Source organism: Puma concolor, chromosome B3 (genome assembly GCF_028749965.1).
Source record: "Puma concolor isolate L17-30 chromosome B3, mPumCon1.1.hap2, whole genome shotgun sequence".
NCBI lineage: Eukaryota > Metazoa > Chordata > Mammalia > Carnivora > Felidae > Puma > Puma concolor.
The window spans coordinates 99,218,588-99,239,854 of NC_141672.1; the positions used below are offsets into that span (position 1 = coordinate 99,218,588).

General features: G+C 36.7%; 1 protein-coding gene across 5 annotated transcripts in view; it reads left to right on the forward strand.

The window, feature by feature from the left end:
• UNC13C (unc-13 homolog C) overlaps positions 1 to 21,267 on the forward strand; it is a 627,591-nt gene that overhangs the window by 534,948 nt on the left and 71,376 nt on the right. For all 5 annotated transcript variants that reach the window (XM_086710729.1, XM_086710726.1, XM_086710727.1 and 2 more), the window contains 2 exons: positions 8,649 to 8,705; positions 14,363 to 14,443. In XM_086710729.1, coding sequence (XP_086566855.1) covers positions 8,649 to 8,705; positions 14,363 to 14,443 — 138 coding nt within the window. The remainder of the gene's footprint in view (positions 1 to 8,648; positions 8,706 to 14,362; positions 14,444 to 21,267) is intronic.

A 21,267-nucleotide genomic window follows, 5' to 3' on the forward strand; every position in this document is an offset into this window, starting at 1 on the left:
GATCTCATTTTTTTTTAAGGTTGAGTAATATTCAATTGTGTGTGTGTACATATGTATGTCTACATGTATACACATATGTACATACATACATTAATTCACGGTGCAGACCAAAAACCAAAGAAACACATTTTCATACACACACACACACACACACACACACACATCTTCTTTTTCCATTCATTAGTTGATAGACCCTTGGGCTGCTTCCTTACCTTAGCTATTGTAAATAATGCTGTAATAAATAAAGAAGTGCATATATCCCTTTGAATTCGTACTTTCATTTTCCTTGGGTAAATACTCAGGAGTAAAATTACTGAATCATATAGTTTATCTGTTTTTAATTTTTTGAGGAACTTCCATACTTTTTTCCACAGTGGTTCCACCAATTTACATTGCCACCAAGGAAAATGAAGTGCATGAGGGTTCCCTTTTCTCCACATCCTCACCAACACTTGTTATATCTTGTCTTTTTGATTCTAGCCAGTGTGACTAGTGTGAGGTGATATTTCATTATGGTTTAATTTGAATTTCCCTGATGATTAGTGATGTTGAGCATCTTTTCATGTGTCTGTTGGCCATCTATATGTCTTTCAAAAAAGGTCTATTCATGTCCTCTGAGCATTTTTTAATTAGATTATGTGGGGGTTTTTCTGTTTTTGTTTGGAGTTTTTTGGTGTTGAGGTGTGGAAGTTCTTGATATGTTTTAGATATTAACCCCTTATCAGATATATCATTTGCAAATAGCTTCTCCCATTCAGTAGGTTGCCTTTGCATTTTGTTGATTACATTGCTGTGCAAAAGCTTTTTAATATACTATAGTCCCAGTAGTTTGCTTTTGTTTTATTTCCCTTGCCTGAAGAGACAGATCCATAAATATGTTTCTAAGGACAATTCCCAAGAGATTACTGCCTATGTTTTCTTTCAGGAATTTTATGGATTTAGGTCTCACATTTATGTCTTTAATCCATTTTGAGTTTATTTTTGTGTGTGCTGTTAAGAAAGTGGTCACGTTTCATTCTTTTGCATGTAGCTGTCCAATTTTCCCACTACCTTTTGTTAAAGACACTGTCTTTTCCCCATTTTACATAATTGACTCTTTGTTGTAGATTAATTAACCACATAAGCATGGGTTTATTTCTGGGATCTCTATTCTGTTCTTTTGATCTATGTGTCCATTTTAATGCCAATATAATCCTGTTTTGATTACTATGGCTTTGTAGTTTCTTAAAATCTGGGACTGTGATACTTCAAACTTTGTTCTTTCTCAAGATTGCTTTGGCCTTTCCAGTATTCCATATAAATTTCAGGATTATCTGTTCTATTTCTGTGAAAATGCTATTATTATTTTGACAGGGATTGCATTGAATCTATAGATTTCCTTGGGTAGTATGGACATTCTATCTTCAAATCCTTGAGCGTGTTGTGTTTTTTCATTTGTTTGTGTCATCTTCAGAATAGAAGTCTTTCACCTCTTTGGTTAAATTTATTCCTAAGTATTCTATTCCTTTGGTACAATTTTAAATTGAATTGTTTTCTTAATTTCTCTTTTTGGTACTTCATTATTAGCGTATAGAAATGCAAAATATTTCTGTGTGTTAATTTCATATCCTGTAACTTTACTGAATTCACTTATCAATTCTCATTTTTTTGGTGATGTCCTTAGGCTTTACTATATATAGTATCATGTCATTTGCAAAGAGTGATAGTTTTATGTCTTCCTCGGCAATTTGGATGTCTTTTCTTTCTTTTTCTTGTCTCATTATGAAGCCAGGTCTTCCTGGCTTCCTGTGCTGAATAAAATTGAGAGTAGACATTTTTTTCTTGTTCCTAATCTGACAGGAAAAGCTTTTATTTTCTTCCCCATTGAGGATGATGTTAGCTATGGGCTTTTACATGTACAGCCTTTATTATGTTATATTTTCTCAGATGCATTTTCTACATCTATTGAGATGATCAAATGAGCTGAGCTGAAATCAAGAGTCAGATGCTTAACTGACTGAGGCACCCAGGCCCCCCTAGTTGAGGGTGTTTATATGCATATTCATCAGGGATGTTAGCCGGTAGTTCCTTTTTGTAGTGCCTTTATCTGGTTTTGGAATCAGTGTAATGCGGGCCTCATAGAATGAATTTGGAATTTTTCTTTACTCTTATTTTTTGGAGTACTTTGAGAAGAATAGGTATTAACTCTTCTTTAAATGTCTGTTGAATTCATCTGTGAAGACATCTGGTCCTGGACTTTTTCTCGATGTGAGTTTCTTTATTACCACTTCAATTTCATTACTAGTACATATCTGTTCAATTTTTCTATTTCTTCCTGATTCAATTTTGGAAGATTGGATGTGTCTAGGGATTTATCCGTTTCTAGTTTTTCTCAGTATTCTTATAATCCTTCGTATTTCTGTATTGTCTGTTATTTCCCCATCTTCATTTCTGATTTTGAGTACTTTCTTTTTTTTTTTCTTTTTGAATCTGGCTAAAGGTTTACCAATTTTGTGGGACATCTGGGTGGTTCAGTTGGTTGAGTGTCTAACTTCAGCTGTGGTCATGATCTCCTGGTTTGTGAGTTTGAGCCCCACGTTGGGCTCTGTGCTGACATGTCAGAGCTGGAAGCCTGCTTCAGATTCTGTGTCTCCCCTCTCTGCCCCTCCCCACTTGTACCTCTCTCTCTCTCTCTCTTTCTCTCTCTCTCAAAAATAAATAAACATTTTAAAATATTGAAGGCTTATTTGTTAGTCTCTATTTCTTTTATTTCTATTCTGATACTTATTTCAATCCTACTGTGGGCTTTGTTCTTTTTCTAGTTTCTTCAGGTGTGATGTTCGATCATTTATTTGATATTATCCTTGCTTCTTGTTGTAGGTTTGTATTGCTATAAATTTAGAACTGCTTTTGTTGAGTCCCAAAGATTTTGGAGTGATATATTTCCTTTTTCATTTGTTTCCATGGATTTTTTAAATTTCTTCTTTGATTTTTTTTGATACATTGATACATTGTTAAGTAATATGTTGTTTAGCCTTCATGGGTTTTTTTTTTTTTCTTTCATTTGTTTGAATTGTAAATAATTTCTAGTTTCATACTAATGTGACTTGCAAAGATGCTTAATAATGATATCAATCTTAAATTTATTGAGACTTGCTTTGTGGCCTAACACGTGATCTATTTGTCCTGGAAAATATTCCATGTGCACTTGAAAAAAAAAGTGGGTATTCTGCTGTTTTGAGATGGAATGTTTTGTACATCTCTGTTAAATCCATCTAGTCTAATGGGTCCTTCAAAACTGTTTCCTTTTGATTTTCTGTCTGGATGATTTTTCTGTTGATGTAAGTGGGGTGTTAAAGTCCCCTAAAATTGTCGTATTATTGTTAATTTATTTCTTTATGTTAATGTTTGCTTTATGTATTTACACGCTCCTATGCTGGAGGCATGGATATTTACAAGTTTTACATCCTCTTGTTGGGTTGATCCCTCTGTCATTATGTAATGCCCTTCTTTCAATCTTCTGCAGTCTTTGTTTAAAAGTCCATTCCATCTTACGTAAGTATTGCTACTCTAGCTTTCTTTTTATTTCTATTTGCATAGAGTGTTTTTTTTTTATCCCTCCCCTTTCAGTCTCTATGTGTCTTTAGGTATGAAGCATATCGTGCAGGCAGCATATAGATGGGTCTTTTTTAATCTATTTGAGTCATTCTGTATCATTTGATTGGAGCATTTAGTCCATTTACGTTTAAAGTAATTATTGATAGGTATGTACTAACTGCCATTTTGTTGCTTTCTGGTTTCTGTATTTCTTCTCGGTTCCTTTTTTCTTTTGCTCTCTTGTGGTTCAGTGGCTTTCTTTAGTGTTAGGCTTAAATTTCTTTGCATTTTTTGTACATCCGTTATGGGCTTTTGATTTGTGGTTACCATTGGGTTAATATATCATATCCTATATATACAGCAAAGGACCTGGACATTTATGAACAACTTATTTCTTTCTTTTTTTTATATGAAATTTATTGTCAAATTGGTTTCCATACAACACTCAGTGCTCATCCCAACAGGTGCCCTCCTCAATGCCCATCACCCACTTTCCCCTCTCCCCTACCCCCCCCATCAACGCTCAGTTTGTTCTCAGTATTTAAGAGTCTCTTACGGTTTACTTCCTTCCCTCCCTAACTTTTTTCCCCCCTCCCCTTCCCCTATGTTCTTCTGTTAGTTTCTCAGGATCCACATATGAGTGAAAACATATGGTACCTTTCTCTGCCTGACTTATTTCACTTAGCATAATACTCTCCAATAAGTTTGAACACTTTCTAAAAGCACTAAATTTTTACTCCCACATTCACATTTTTTGTTTGTCATATTTTAAGTATTTTTATTTTGTGTATTCCTTGACCAATTTCTGTACATATAATTGATTTTATATTTTTGTGTTTTAACTTCCATACTGGTTTTATAGGTAATTAGTCTCTTACCTTTACTATATGTTTGCTTTTACCTGTGAAATTTTTCCTTTCATAATTTTCTTCTAGTTATATGTCTTTTCTTTCCACTTAAATAATTCCCTTCAATATTTATTATAAGGCTGGTTTTGTGGTAATAAACTCCTTTAACTTTTATTTGCTGGGAACTTCTCTCCTTCAGTTTTAACTGATAACCTTATCAGGCATAATATTTTTCATTGTAGGTGTGTTCCTTTCAGCATGTTGGCTTGCAGTTTCTGCTGAAAAATCAGCTGACAGACTTACAGTGTTTCCCTTATATGTAGCTGTTTTCTTCTGGTGCCTTTAAGATTCTCTCTATATCATTACATTTTGCCATTTAATTATTATGTGTCTTGGTGTGAACTTCTTGGTCATCTTGTTAGGTGAAAGCACTCTGTGCTTTCTCAAGCTGGATGTCTGTTTTCAGATTAGGAAAGTTTTGAGCCTCCTTCTCTCTCTCTTCTCTTTCTTGGATTTCTAAAATTCAAATGTTACTCTTGGTGATATTATAGAGGTCCTTGACCTATTCTCAATTTTTACTTTTTGCTGTGCAGCTAGGTTGCTTTCTTTGACCCTTTCATATTGCTAATCCATTCTTCTAGTTTATTTTTCATTTCAGTTAATGTATTCTTCAGCTCTGACTGGTTATTTTTTATATTTTCTATCTCCTTGTTGAAGTCCTCACTGAGTTCACTCTTTTCTCAAATCTGGTAACAATCTTTATGACCATTACTTTGAACACTTTATTAGGCATATTGCTTATCTCCATTCGTTTAGCTCTTTTCCTATGATTTTGTCTTGTCATATTTTTCTGTTGCCTCATTTTGTATGATTCTGTGTTTGTTTTTATGTATTATGAAGTCATCTGCATTTCATGGTCTTCATAGTAATGACCTTGTGTAGAAGAGCTCCTGCCTGTTGTGTCCTTTCAGCTTAGTCTCTTCTGGTCACCAGAACCAGGTGCTCCAAGGTTGTTCCCTGTGTGTACCCATCTGTTGTGGCTAAGCTGTGACTCCTGTAGGCTCATTGGTAGGTGGGGCCAGTACTCATTCTAGCTATCTACAGTTGGACACTGACAGTTGTTTGTACACCGAAGGGCAGTGCTTGCTCCCTGTGCAGTCATTTAGAGGCCCAGTGACAGAAACTGTGGACATGCTGGGATGTGGAGTTATCTGTCATTTTGATGGCAAGAGTCACTCTAGAGGGGCACTTGATCAGGGCATGTATTGATGGCAAAGTAGATGGAGACTACTTTGCCCACAATAGCCCACAAGTGTCCAGGTATTTAGGCTGAGGAGGACAAGAAAAATTGGACCTGCCAGTAGTTTGTTCCCAGAGAAAACTCCTGCAGATTGCAGACCCTCTGGCATACATCTTAAAATTAGCCGATCAATTTCACATATAACCCAGGCATTTTTCAAACTATTGCTTCTGTGGTTCTGGCCAAGTTATTTAGTTTTCTGCCTTTATAGGGGCAGGGACTTGGTTTTATATAGTCATCCGGCTCTCCCAGAGTGGGTCCCCAGGGCCAGGGGTACCCACTGTAGGGTCTGATCCCCTCACTTCTCTGTGCTTATGATATCCCTACTGCTCGCATCTCTGCTTCTCCTACCCTTTTTGATATGGACTTCTCTTTACAACTAGCTGTGGAAGGTCTGTTCTGCCAGCCTTCAGTTGTTTACAGAGTTAATTGTGTAGATATACCTGTTTCCTTGGTGTGACTATGGGATGAAGTGAGCTCAGGATCCTCCTGTTCCATCATCCCCCCCTCTCTTGATTATACTTTCAGTAACCCATCTAATTGTACTTTGTTTAAGTGAATGGTTTTCATCCAGCTGAAATGATAATTAAATCTATTTTGGGAAAACATCTTTGGTAAAGACTATCTAGACAATGATCATTCAAATGTATTTTAACATACAAATCAGTTTTAAATAATGTCAATAGCAGTCAAACTTCATACTTGACAGTCAGAACCTCATGTTTTGAAGGAAAAGAAAGTATGAAAGTTCAACTCATAGAATTATCTGCTATACACATAATTTTTAAATTTAATTTCACTGTGAGAACCCAGGAAAATAAATTAAGGATAGAATATCCCCAGTTTGTTTTTTCCTTAAAACTTTATAGTTTAATAAGATAAATCTAACCCTGCTATAGAGAATTTTTTTCTATTTTCCATTTTACTTTCATCTATTCGAACATGGAGATTAACAGAGGAGACACCTTCTAGTGGATTAGAAGAATGTGATTGTATCATACACAGTGAAATAAAAAGGAATAAGAAAGATCATTTGGCAGCAAAGTTAGACAATGGTCAAGTGGATACACAGTACCAGATATCTCAGTTCACATACCCTGAGTCAAGCAAAAGAAGAAATAACCATAACATGTACCTGTTATGGAGCAAACAATTTTCTTTCTGTGACAGGGGAAGGCAAGTTGATGCAAATGAGGAGTAATTACAAACTAAACTAAACTGTTTTCACCATTAGCAATGCACACCCAGTCCATATTTATCCAATGAAATTATATGGAAAATGTTTTCTTATAAAATGTTCCAAGAAGCAAAGATTCATGTTTTTATTGATTTTCTGCCAGCAAGTGATAAAATACTTTAGGTATTGGCTCTCCATATACATAGGCTATAAACACACACTTTTTATTCTGCTAAAACACATAATACATTTCTATAACACCAGTTAGCTATGGTGTGATTGGTAAATAGCGGAATGATGTCAGTATAATCTGGAAGTTAAGCTGGTTTATATATAAATTTTCCTAGGTGGGAGATTCTGGAATGTAATAGAAGACCTATAAATTCAGCAGAAGGAAAGAGCATTCAACTGAGCTACTGCATAGGGGTGGCAGATACACTTGTACATAGTTCTTCTATCCAAAAAGATGAAGCTTGCATGGCTCTCACAAATGGCAGCCTACCCTCCCCCTGTGCTAAGAGCTCCACTTGCATGGGTACTTCCCCATCCCACACTTGTATTCTATTGTTTTGTTGATTTTTGTTTGGGTTATTTATTATTTTGCATTTTTAATGCCCTTTATAGCAGCCACCAGCCTCACTGAGCTCCCTGTGAACTATACAAGCTACCTCTCAAAGTAGCACTTAATGGTTTTGATAGTTGGTGATAAAATTGCATGAGTTTCACTGTGCTGCCCATTTGCTTTTTTCCCCATGAGCCCTACTATTTCTAGTGCTCAGTTTTGTAGAATGAGGTTTTTCAAAACTACATACATCATGTTATAGCAGAAACTCTACATATGACATTTCATTTTTCTAAAAGTCTTCCCTAGCAAAGCTTACTATCACATCAATTTTCTCTAGCATTGAGATCTCAAAGTATGAAGCAATATCGATCATTCATTCATTCATTCACTATGTGTTCTTTGAGCTTCTGGTATGTTCTTTGCCCTGTGGTGGGGATAAAAAATATTAGACACAGTTGCTGTTCTCATAAACTTTGTAGTCCTTAATTTCCAAATAAATTCACAGGATCCACTAAAAAATGAAGAACAGTACTTCAGAATAGTTGATTGTTCTCTCCTGAGGCAATATTCTAGGGCACTAATGAACTTAGTACCAAATTTAGTTCTTTCCTGTCATTTATGCCAACAGCCAAGTCTCTAGTTTTTCAATCTGGTAGTGCTGTGGATGGTTTATTCCTGTGTTTTTCAAACTCTTCCCACTTTTCAAACTCTTGTCCTAGGAAGATCCTCTGGCTTAGGGAGGAGCTAGGAGGGCAGGTCTCTGATAGGCTGCACAGCATTGGAAGAGAGGCAGCTTCGTCTTCCTCGGCTCTGTATCTTGAAAGTTTGCATAGATCTAATTTGGTGCCACATAGAGTGAGAGAGCTACCTCTAATATAAACAAACAAATGTTAAAGATCATTGATTTAATCCATATGTTACATAAAAATGGCTACATTAGTAGTAACCCATGCAGTAACTCAGCCTTCAGGAGTGGGATGCCTATGAGGACAATTATATTGCCAGCAGTACGAGATCTCTTTGGCCCAATCTGTAAAATAGACCAATTAAGTATGTATGGTATAAATGTCACAAATGTAATAAGGGAAATAAAGCAAATTGTCTATTGACCACCTTTCTACTGGGTACTGAAGATTTAAGACTGACCGAATATTCTCTCTCCTTTTCTGTGTGTGTCTCTAGGGACCTCAGATGATTTTCATTGCAGCGAAAGATCTTGGACAATTATCCAAACTGAAGGTAATAGATCTCTGTGTTGATTGGAGGGGGCAGGGGCTGGAATGTGTGGCTATTCTGTATTTAAAGTACTCACATTGTAAGTCTTAAATGCTTTAAATTATGGCATGAAATCTCATCTCAGAGCCCAAAGTGTCACGAATTGAGATGTCCTAAGTGCAGAGTGTGGTCATCCTTGACCACTTGCCTATATTCAGTGAGTCACGTGTGAAGCATATAGTGATGTAATTGGACCTTTGAAAAATTGCAAAGTGTTTCTATTGCTGTGATGAGATTTAAGATTTCTATATTTACCTCTGTTCACAGAATCTGTAGTTTTATACAGGTGCCGACCAATATTGTGATGTAGGTGCTGTGCACGTTGAGATGCTGAATAAATGGAAACATTTATCGTGTATCAAAAAAGAAAAAATCAAGTACTTAGGTAGCTCAGTTTGTTAAGTGTCTGACTTCGGCTCAGGTCATGATCTCACAGCTTGTGAGTGCAAGCCCCACGCCGGGCTCCGTGCTGACAGCTCAGAGCCTGGAGCCTGCTTCATATTCTGTGTCTCCCTCTCTGCCCTTCCCCAACTATCACTCTGTCTCTCTCTGTCTCTCTTAAAAATAAACATGTTTTAAAAATTTTTAAGGAAAGAATAAAGGGATTATTGGTTGTCTGTGAAAAGTAATGAGCTAACTACAATTCAGCAAGAAACTGTCCTCCTACTAGTAATGATATCTAGCATGGCAGGACTAAGATGTATGAATGTACTCTCACAATCTGCTTTAAGGATGAATCAGGCTGGGGCACTTGAAGGGCTCAATCGGGTAAGTGAACCACTCTTCATTTTTGGCTCAGGTTATGATCCCAGGGTTATGGGATCAAGCCCTGTCTTGGGCTTGGTGCTAAGGGTGGAGCCTGCTTAAAATTCTCTCTCCCTCTGCCACTCTCCCCTGCTCGTGCTCTTTCCCTCTCTCGAAACAAAAACAAAATTCAGGTCAAAATTTAGGGACTGAATTGTACGGTTTTCTTTTTTCCTTCATATGTCTAATATTTCAAATTAGAAGGGCAACTAGGAATTTTTTATTTTGTGTTCTAGTTTTCAGCATTACTTCTTTTGGGGTAAATTAGATAACATATTTTCTTTCTTATACTAATCAGGCTTTGTATGAATAAAGGCAAAGTTGAGTGTTTCATAGAAATCCATTAAAGTCTACACAAATCTTAAAGGCAACAAAGCTAGTGTGGGAAAATGAAACTCATCAAAGCAGCTATTGAACTTGTCAATATATTCAAGCATGTTATAAATGAGGATTTGCTGACTAAATAGCCCTACCCTTTATTATTGCTGAAATTCACAGGACTGTGCAGGGAACCTCAGGTTCTACCTTCAAGGATAGGAACTTCACTGGTTAAAATACATATTGTGCTTCTGTGACTGACTTTTTTACTTAGAATAATGTCCTTCAAGTTCTTCCATTTTGTTGTATATGGGTAGATTTCCTTCTTTTTAGGAGCCAAATAAGATTCCATTGTATGTACATACCATACTTTCTTTATCCAGTCATTCATCAATAGATGACATATAGGCCAACATTGTGCCTATCGTAGAAATACATGATGTTTTAATTCCTTTTTTGTCTCTTAGTATATGGTGTGTATCATGGGGATGGGTTCCAGATACGAAACTCCTTGGTTCAAATTCTACTTCAATTGTTTCCAAATTGGCCAAAGTATCTAACCTTTTTACTCGTCACATTTGGCATTTGTAAAGTGCAAAAAAAAAAAAAAAAAAAAAAAAAAAAAAAGTTAACACTTGGATTACTGTGAGGATAAATTAGATAATGCATACCTTATCTTTGCATGGTAATTGCAAAAACTATGCCACCTCCCACTCACAGAAGGTGGCAGCTCAGTTAGGTATTGCTGGAATTGTTTTGTGTATATAACACAGGAGAAGGATAATCTATTTGACTGCATAATTACTTACTGAGATGAGGTAGGTGTCCTATAATTTCAGTACCCTAAAGTATATACTTGCTCAGAAAGTAACATTAAAAGCTAATAATCCACTTAAAATACTGCATTGTCACCTACAATTGCTTCCCACAGGTATTCAGTTACGTTGATGGTTTGGAGGAAAGGTAAAAGGTAGAAGTTACTGCCACGCACATCTTGCTCCCTTGCTTTATCCCCCTTATTTTCTTCGTGGGATTTCTATTCCCTTCTTTGAAAAATAGGTTTATACAGGGTTGAAACTTCTTATATAAAGCCATGAAGGTGAAACAGCATAGTATCTCATTACAAAAGAAATGGCCCTGGCCCTGCTTCTAGCATCTGTGTGATACCAGGAAACATACTCTATCTCCCATGGCTACTGTTTCCTGAGTTAGAAGTTATATCAGCCAGAACTGTTTTCAGTTCCAAGTGCTAGAAAGCCAGACTAACATAAACAAGGGAGGAATTTATTGCTATATGAAATTTTATAGTCCTAGCTAACTCTGCTTTCCATCGCTGCTTGATTAGGATCTCAAAGATGTTACAGAACCCAGTTAGTATCTCTCAACTATGTTCTTTCCTTGTTTGATATATGGCCGTAACAAACCTACCTTTCTATTGGTAAGATGGTTGTCTCTGCCGTATAGCATCATTCAAACTTGAACTGTGTAGAGGAGAACACCCAATTTGATGTGGGAAATTCCAGCAAATACCACCAGCACATCATGGGCTCTGATATGAAGCCAACCATTGTGATATAGGCCATTTGGCTTAACTCACAGACCAACCCTTGAGCTGGGGGTTTAATCCACACTGTTCAAATCTTATGAACTTTTAGTGGACTAGAGACAGCTCCCTAGAGGGGAGCTGTTAGTGGGGGGAAATCGGAGTTCACAAAAAACATAACACTTTAGGACTTTAGGTCCCTTTGCAACTTGCAAACTTCTTCAAGAATATACTAAACTAAAAACAAAATTTTAATAAGGTGTCCTAAAAGGACTATATCATCAGCACTGAAATAATCCAAAGGACTAAAAATAGAATCTTGTATACATAGGTGATAGAAAAATAACGTAGTTCTAAATTATATTTTTCTATTATTGTTCCTTGATTTTTTTAATTTTTAATTATTAATCTATTTGGTCATTATTATTTGAATTACAGAAAAAGAACTTTAAAATATTATGCAAAATTCAATTTTTTGTCAGAATAAAGAACTTCAAATTTTACAAAGTCATTTTCCCTTATACTAAAATGTCACTTCCATTTTTTTTTTCATTTTAAACCATGGGCCTTTACATTTTTCATATATTAGTTTGAAAGCATATTTGGATAGATTCAGAATTCCTGTATGGAAATATGAACAAATAACTTGGGTGCCTGGGTGGCTCAGTGAGTTAAGCATCCAACTTTGGCTCAGGTCATGATCTCTCAGTTCGTGAGTTTGAGCCCCCATCGGGCTCTGTGCTGACAACTCAGAGCCTGCTTCAGATTCTGTGTCTCTCTCTCTCCACCCCTCCATTGCTTGCCTTCTGTCTCTCTCTCTCTCAAAAAAATAAACAAACATTAAAACATTTAAATCAAAAAACACAAGTAACCAACTTATTTTAAAGAATACAAGGTCAAGAAAAATAAAACAAGGAGGGAAATTGTTTTTCTGCATTTGATTATGATTTAATAATAATCCATTAAAGAACTATTCAGCCATTTGACATATTCTATATTACTTCCTGGTCTGGAGCTTCATAATGTATGTTTACTATGTATGCCCAAATTATTACTGTTTAATAGGATCAGATTTATTTGGCATGTTTTTTAATGTTTATTTTAAACATTAAAGAGAAGCAGAGAGAGGCAGAGGACCCAAAGCAGGCTCCGCACTGTCAGCACAGAACTCAATGCAGGGCTTGAACTCACAAACCTTGAGATCATGACCTGAGACGAAGTTGGACCCTTACCTGACTGAGCCACCCAGGCTGGCATAATTTTTTTAAAACATAAATTTTCATGGAGAGGTGATGCAATGTTAAAACCAATTAATACATCAAAGACTGTAAGTTTACTTACTGCAAGCAAGCAGTAACTCATTGGGCAATAACTCATTGCCAGCCCCTTTCAGAGATTCCCTTACTTGAAAGAACTATTTTTAAATCCCAGAAAATTATTTCTTACAAAAAATATTTTTTTCTATAATATAGAAGGAGTTGAAGCCAGAGATTTAATATGAAATACTTATATTTACTTACTCTAAAGCATTTCCCCCCTATAATTTAGTAAACATTTCCCATTACTGTTTGAGTCTCAATGGGTAGTTAATACTCATATTTTTAAAATATTAAATAGACTTATATGTTTGAGTTTAAAACTCTATCAGAGAAAGATGTAGTAAGATGCAGAATTGTATGTGATGGGTCCATGAAGCATTATATCATTTTTTCAAAACTACCCAAAAGAATATGCTTTCATTCAAGCGTATTGAACCCTACAAGATATGCTGAAAGAAGTACAGTTCAGCTACCAAAAATATACTGAATGCCTAACAGGTTATAATTGCCAAGATAGGCCCTGAAAGACTGCAGACAAGATGTAGATCAAGATTATCTTCGGGAAGTCATGGTATCTACCAAATAACAGAATAAGAAAAGGGCTACAATAGGATGAGTCACTGGGCATGATTGCACAATTTGTGCATTGCACACAAGTGCCTGTCTGAGGGAGCAAATAAACTGCTCTAATAGAGCCCATGTTCCACTTGCCAAGCCATATGTGTTGATGTAGAGCTGTGCCCTGTAGAAAAAGAGGCACCTGTTATTACTGACAAAAGGCACTGACTGATCATTAAGTCATTCATTCTCAGAGCTGTGTCCACCCATGGCCTTTCCTTTAATTAGCATAGAGGCACCTAGGTAAGTTAGAATTTAAGCTCCAGGAGGACAAAACTCTTTCTTTTACTGCACAGCATATCACAATCACTAGGACAGCACTGGCATATGATATGTTGTTGGCTAGAATAGTGGCTGCTCTGGGGATATTATCAATTTGGAGAGTGAGGAATTTTTAACATTTTTCTCTTAGATTTCTATTTCTTGTATTATTGTCTTCAACTTTATACCATGATTTCCCTAAAAACTTTGAATGATGGGTTGAGACAGTCCATAGCGAACAATGAGGAATATCCATTGTAAGTATGGAAATCAGCTCTAAAATATTGAAAAATATTTTAAAATATTGAAAATCTGCAGAGCCAAATGCAGTTAACTCTTGGGGGCTTTCATTACTAATGACAAAGCAGTAAAGGAATGCAAGAAAGAGACTAAATTGGGGGCATTATATTTAAAGTAGACTTTAACAGTAGTGATTGAAAGAAGCCAAAATTACCTTCTAACTCCCGGTCATGACTAATCTTCCTCAGTGTGACAGACATTGAAAAAACTTTGACACATTTTTCCAGGTCTCTCTTTTTTTTCCTAACATCAACTTGTAAGTGAAAAGTAAAGCCCCATATGGATCAAAGTTCAGTATTTCTTTTTTTTTTTTTTTTGAAGAGTAGCTATTGATTAGATATATGACAAAATAATCATCTAAAATGTGTCCCTGTGGTCATTATGCAGATTTTGTTTGAAAATAGTTGTTAAATGAATGAACTGGTTAATTTATAAGTAATCATTACCCTGTTTTCTAGGAGCACATGATTCGGGAGGATGCCAAGGGTCTGACACCAAGACAGTGTGCTGTGATGGAGGTGGTGCTGGCTACTATCAAGGTAAGGTTACAGGACTCCTGAATCACGCATCCAGAGTCCTCTGTTTACCCTCAGAGAAAGTTTTCCCACATGCCTATCTATAGTGCTGTGCCATCCATAGATACAGAAGATAGTTGTATGGGCATATTCCCATACGGATTGTGTCAGATTGAGTGCATACTGTCTCCACAGGATCCACCTTACTCTGTCCTTACACTTGCTTCCTTTGTCTCTAGAAAATGTGTGTGAAACTTTTGCTGTAACATGTGTTTGCAAAGAAAGACATATACCCCCCACCAAAGTTCAATTAAATAGACGCTTCAGGAGGTTTGGGGTTAACAGAATTTCTTTTTATGTTTTCTATGCTTGTTGAAATGGCTTTTAAAAGATCAATCTTCTCCTCTCTCTTAGTAAGTGCAATAATTTAATTTTCTGCAGAAAACCCAAAGGCAGTGTGTTGTGTGCATCAATTTTTCATAGCCAAAGGTTGACCAAAAGGTACTGTGGTATGGGCTAAATATGGACAGACCTCAAAATGTAACTTAGAAGCTCTTTGTTTCCACATAATTCCTTTTCTGTTTATGTACATATATTTCATATTTATATACATGCATTTTATATTTATATGTGAAAGCTTATCGAAGAGTGAAAATTTATTGTCTAAATTTAAACCCTGTCCATTGTCGCCATGCTTCACCGGGGGAAAGCATGTGTGACCAGTGTAGCAAAAATTGCTAGCTACAATGAACCCTTTTCAGAGCACAGAATGGTCTCACAGGATAGAAACAGACATTACTATGGAATTCATTAAAAGAGACTTGTGCAACAATTGGGCACCTTAACAAAACTGTTAACTCACAGCTTTTATTTTGCAGTTTCAGCATTTAATAAGATGCCATCTTTTCCTGCTTCAATGTCAAAAACTGCACAATAAAAGTTGTGAGGTGAGAATTTTGTGACACCTGGTGGGAACTGGAGAGTATGAATTTAGGCAGTGAGAATACAGCAATGGAGTTTCTAAAGCTGCAGCTAGAGAGTTACCTGGAAGTATGGAAATTTTGCACAGTCATTTTGAGGGGAAAAAATGGAAAACATGAAAAAAACAGAGAAAATAGCAAAAACAGCTGTTTTTAAAAAATTATTTTCAGAGCACCTGGGTGGCTTAATCAGTTGAGCGTCCAACCTGGGCTCAGGTCATGATCTCGCGGTTCCTCAGCTCAAGTCCCACATTGGGCTCAATGTTGTCAGATTGATCCTCTGTCTCTCTCAAAAATAAACAAAAAACATTTTAAATAAATTGGGGCGCCTGGGTGGCGCAGTCGGTTAAGCGTCCGACTTCAGCCAGGTCACGATCTCGCAGTCGGTGAGTTCGAGCCCCGCGTCAGGCTCTGGGCTGATGGCTCAGAGCCTGGAGCCTGTTTCCGATTCTGTGTCTCCCTCTCTCTCTGCCCCTCCCCCGTTCATGCTCTGTCTCTCTCTGTCCCAAAAATAAATAAACGTTGAAAAAAAAAATTAAAAAAAAATAAATATTTTCAAAACATGAATAAGAAATGACTGACCTTTGGAGTTAGAGCAGAACTAATAGCCATTAGTTCCTACAAATTAGGAAATGCTAGTAGAAAATAATAAGAACTTTGAAGTGAACCATGAACACGGGGAAAAAAGTAAGAGTTTTAGAAACTGAATACAGCCCTTCATGGATTTTATTAAGTCACTGTAGGACTTTGAGAGAGAAGGGGAAATATGTGCTATGAAAAGAGAATAGCATTCAGACCTGGCTCTTATCCCTAACATCAATATTTCTACCTGCAGGCTTAGTTATGCCCAAAGTCTGGGACATTCCTGATCTCCAGCCAAGTTCCCTTGTTCTACATCTTGACAGTTCAACTACCCCAGCTTCCTGTCATGTCATCTGGGATGATCTTTTAATTCAGTCTCAGACACTTCCACCAGCTGGTGTCCAAGATCCAGTAGTAAATGGGTCCATGTCATTATCTTGTTTCTCTAGGACTCAGGTCTGACCCTGATCCTCCTGAACCTCAGAGCCTGAGGTCAGGCCTCTATGCTACACCTACTGGGCCTATTATGAGACTTTTTTGGTCTGTAGTCTGCCTATCTGCCAACACATGTACCTGGGCATTCATTTCTATGGCCCTGTAGTCAGTTTGCCAAAGCTGGGACTCCCGTTATCTTGTCTGATTCTGAGATTTTACCCAACTGATTTTCCTACCAAACACTAATCCTATTGTTGACTACAAAGGAATTCAGGAAAAAGAGGAATACTACTTAAAAGAATTGCAGCTCTAATAGCTAGCGATTCAAGGTCGGCTTGAAGCCCAGCAGAGGGACCCCTGTAATACTAGCAGAGACCTCATGAGAAAGATGTTCTTCTGCAGAAGCACCAGATGCTACCCAGGCTAACTCACAAAGGCTGCCAAAGACATGATCCCGGTTCTTCTTTAACTCAGTTTATGCACATAAGCTGGAAATAAAAAATGAAGAAGGAAAATGCTATGGAGTTTGTAGACTACAGACTGAAATAGTGGTTTACATTCTTTCAAATATCTTCCATTTATGTACATCTTCTCGCCTGATCTTTAAAAACATCTGGCTGTTAGATATGTCAAGAGTTATCATTCACACCTTATAGATGAAACAATGGAGGCTGAGCAGGTTTAAGTTACCATCAAAGGCCAGGAAGCTGCCAGTAATTGGCGGAGCTGAGAAAGGACTCCCCTCTAATGTCATTGTCCTTGCTTCTGTGTCACATTATTTCCCTAACTGTTAACAGAGTATTGGTAAAATGCCACAGGCCAAAATGAATAATATTTCTTTAGAGAAATTACTTACTTCTAGATTAAATACCAGATTTCAATTATTTATATTATTTTCTAAAGATGATTTAAAATCTTTCAACCTCTAAAAATATTAACTCTCTTAAATAGTAAAACTTTGGGGTGCCTGGATGGCTCAACTGGTTAAGAGTCTGACTTCGTCTCAGGTCATGATCTTGCAGTTTGTGCGTTTGAGCCCCATGTCAGGCTCTGTGCTGACAGCTCAGAGCCTGCCTCTGATTCTGTGCCTCCCTCACTTGTGCTCTGTCTCTCTCTCTCAAAAAAATAAATAATAAATTTTAAATACTAAAATTTTAACTGGACTATTTTGTCATACCAGTCACAGGTTTCAGTTATGAGTCAAAAGGAGAGAATGTGGCATAAGTTCCAAAAATCCCTTATGTCAGAAAGACTTAGGACTGCTATGAAATTCCCTGAAATGTGGATTTCTTTCAAAAAAAAAAAAAAAAAAACAGACCTTTTTCTCAACAATAGGTACTCTTGACCTGAGCATGAATCCCAAGAACTTAAGGAAATTCCTGTCTTGAACAAACCTCAGGTTATTTTCTGATAAATTTGAAAATCAAAAAACCCAGAAAATAAGCTGGCTGGTTTTATTTTTGTCCAACCTTCCAGATTTCCCTGGAACAACTTGTTCTTTGTACCCAAACATGATACTCTACAATGTATGTTGCATATTTTTGACATCATGTAGGGACAATACAGAGACTTCCCTAAAAATAATAACCATGTGAATTAGGGCCCTCTAGAAATGTTAATTTTTTTGGATATAAAGGAGAGAATTTGTACTAAATGTGAATATCTATTCAAATATAGCTTTGGAATTTACTTATTACATATTTAATCCGAGATAACACCATTTCTGAAAATTTGGATTTCAGACAAATAGCAAGACATATGATATTATGCCTCTGAGGCTGTTACCCTGACTGAGGTCCTACACTATCCTGCTATCCATTATTCATGAGGCAGTTTTGGTGGCTGCTTCTCTGTATCTTTTTTATCATAAGTTTAGTTTTTGCATTATTTAAAATTCAGCTGCTCATGAGAAGTACAAAATCACTTACCTAGTTTGGACTACTGCAATTCAAAAATCATTACTTGAGAGCTTACTTATATGTAGGAAATATGGTAAGCAAGGAGGAGGCTAAACCAAGGAAAGATCTTGCTCTACAATTGATCAAATAAGAGGTGTGGACAAAGTGCTGGGGACTGCAGACAGGGTAATATATTCTCTGTGACTCACTAGGGGAAAGAGAGGGAAGCTTTGGGATTGAGAGGCTGAAATGGGGCAAAAGCAAGGGGGAAGGTCCTTGCAGGCCTAGAGAAAAGCTTGAATGGAATGCGAGAAGGGGTGAATCAGTCTGAGAACTTCAAATAGTCCAGTGTAGAGGAACAGATCATGACTGGTTGAGTACTGTAGGGAAAAAAAAGGAACACTGGATGGGAACCAAAATGACGCTTACACCGAGGTAAACGGGAAAGAGTAGCATATTCTGATCTGATGTATACACGAGGACTCCAGTTGTGGTAGAAAATAACTTCTAAAATATCTATCAAATAATTCCTTAAAAAAGAAATAAATCTTAGTTGTTAAAGGCAGATCATATCTGAGTTTGCAAAATGAATTGTCTGCATGTATTTTCCAAAAATATGTGATGATGGGTAAGTGCTATCAAAATAGTGTATGAAACCAGGAAGAAAATTCTTCCTGCAAACTTGTAAAGAAACATTAGCATGTTCCCATCAGTCAGTAAAAATAGATCATAAAAAATCTTCAAATTATATGGCAAATTTAATGAATTAGAGGAATTGAGAATTTTTACTGGGCTTATAGAAGGAATGGCTTGTTAAGGGTACAGACAGTATTTATCCTGATTTAATTTCAGCAGTACTATTTTTTTTTTCTCAGAAATAACAACCAGGTCTTCAGTGCTTTATGTTTTGTAGCTTTATGAAGAATATTATAAACAGAACAAAATCTATCTGGTTTTTCTTTAATATAAGAAAATGATATTTACACATAGCTCTTTCAATCTCCATTCAGATGGAATAATAGTTTTCCTCCCCACCCACCCTTAAATTACTAAATCCCATTACTGTATTAAGGTGGAAGCCTTTGCAAATATCAGAATATGGATGTAAATACAAATGTAAATAAAATATTTGGAACTACCTGAGGAATTATATCACTGGCAATGATCAGAGTATCAGGACAGTAAGTAAGAGAGAAAAAAATGCAGTGTGTAAGTCACTGTCCATTCCAATGGGAAAAATAATAGGGCTGAAGAAATTATTGTCAGCAAATTAAATGATTTATCACATGGAAAACAATTAAAATAGCTCCTGCCATATAGAAAGTTCCTTATAAATGTGACTATCAAATCACCTGAAAACTGGTTTATTTTGGATGAGCCTCTTTCTACTGTTTTACTCAAGATCTCACATATTCTACTACAATTGTTTTTTCCTCCTTCCTTAATAGGCCCTTCATTCTCTCTCAATGAAACTAAGTATTAAATCTGACTCTCTGCTCCAAGCAATGGTCCAAGTCCTTATGGCTTTACCCTCTGGCCTTTTGGTTTTCTATGCTCAGCATCTTTTCTCTCTAAGGGCACAAACCCCATAAGATTCTTGAGTGTTCCCTGAGACTCCCCTCTGGGAAGCAGTGCTGTTTTTTGTTGTTGTTGTGGTTTTCTTTTCAAGGAGTTTCTTTTCAAGTACATTAAAAATTAAATAATGATACATGTTAACTTATAAGAAAACAGCAATTGCACTACTAGGCATTTAGCCACGGGATACAGGTGTGCTGTTTTGAAGGGACACATGCACCGCAATGTTTACAGCAGCACTATCAACAATAGCTAAAGTATGTAAAGAGCCCAAATGTCCAGTGATGGATGAGTGGATAAAGAAGATGTGGTATATATATATATATACAATGGAGTATTACTCGGCAATCAAAAAGAATGAAATCTTGCCATTTGTAACTATGCGGGTGGAACTAGAGGGTACCATGCTAAGTGAAATTAGAGAAAGACAAATATATGACTTCACTCATATGAGGACTTTAAGACACAGAACAGATGACACAAGGGAAGGGAAGCAAAAATAATATAAAAACAGGGAGGGGGACAAAACAGAAGAGACTCTTAAATATGGAGAACAAACAGAGGGTTGCTGGAGGGGTTGTGGGAAGGGGGATGGGCTAAATGGGTAAGGGACATTAAGGAATGTACTCCTGAAATCATTGTTGCACTATATGGTAACTAACTTGGATGCAAATTAAAATATAAAAGAAAGAAAGAAAGAAAAGAAAGAAAGAGGAAAGAAAAAGAAAACAGTATAAGATATGTAACAGGTGATACAGATGCCAATTGAGGGGCCCAGATTAAAAAGTGGTAAGGATTGAGAAGAGGGAGCAACCAGTGTGAGCTCAGGGGATCAGGAAAAGCTGGAGGAGGATCTTGAAGGACAGATGGGAGTCCACGGGCTGGATTGGAAAGACAGTAGTTTTTCCTGAAGGGAGATTCATGACTTGAACATAATCAGAGGAAAGGGACTTCATCATGGAAAGGCACAAGACCAGAGGACTGGCCGTCAGTGACTGAACTATGCTATGGGACTGGTCTAGATATAACTGGAGGTTTGGATAGTAAAGCCATGTAAAATGAGGATTCAGGAAATGTTTGGGTTGAAAGAACAGAGATGCTTTTGCACCTTCAGTGTATTGTATAAAAGAGGAGCCATTGATGATTTCATAAATATATGGCATACTAGATATGGCATTTTAGCAATGGAAACCTTACAGACATGTGCAAAATGCATGGAATAGTTCAAGATTTAGTCACAGAGATCATTTACAGTTATTTAATGCATAAAATGATGATGGCTATGGATAAGTTACTAGCCTTAGGAGTAGAAGTGAAAGATGAATATGATTGACACTTGAAGGGGAGACTCACTGGAACTTGGCAACAGTTGACTCAG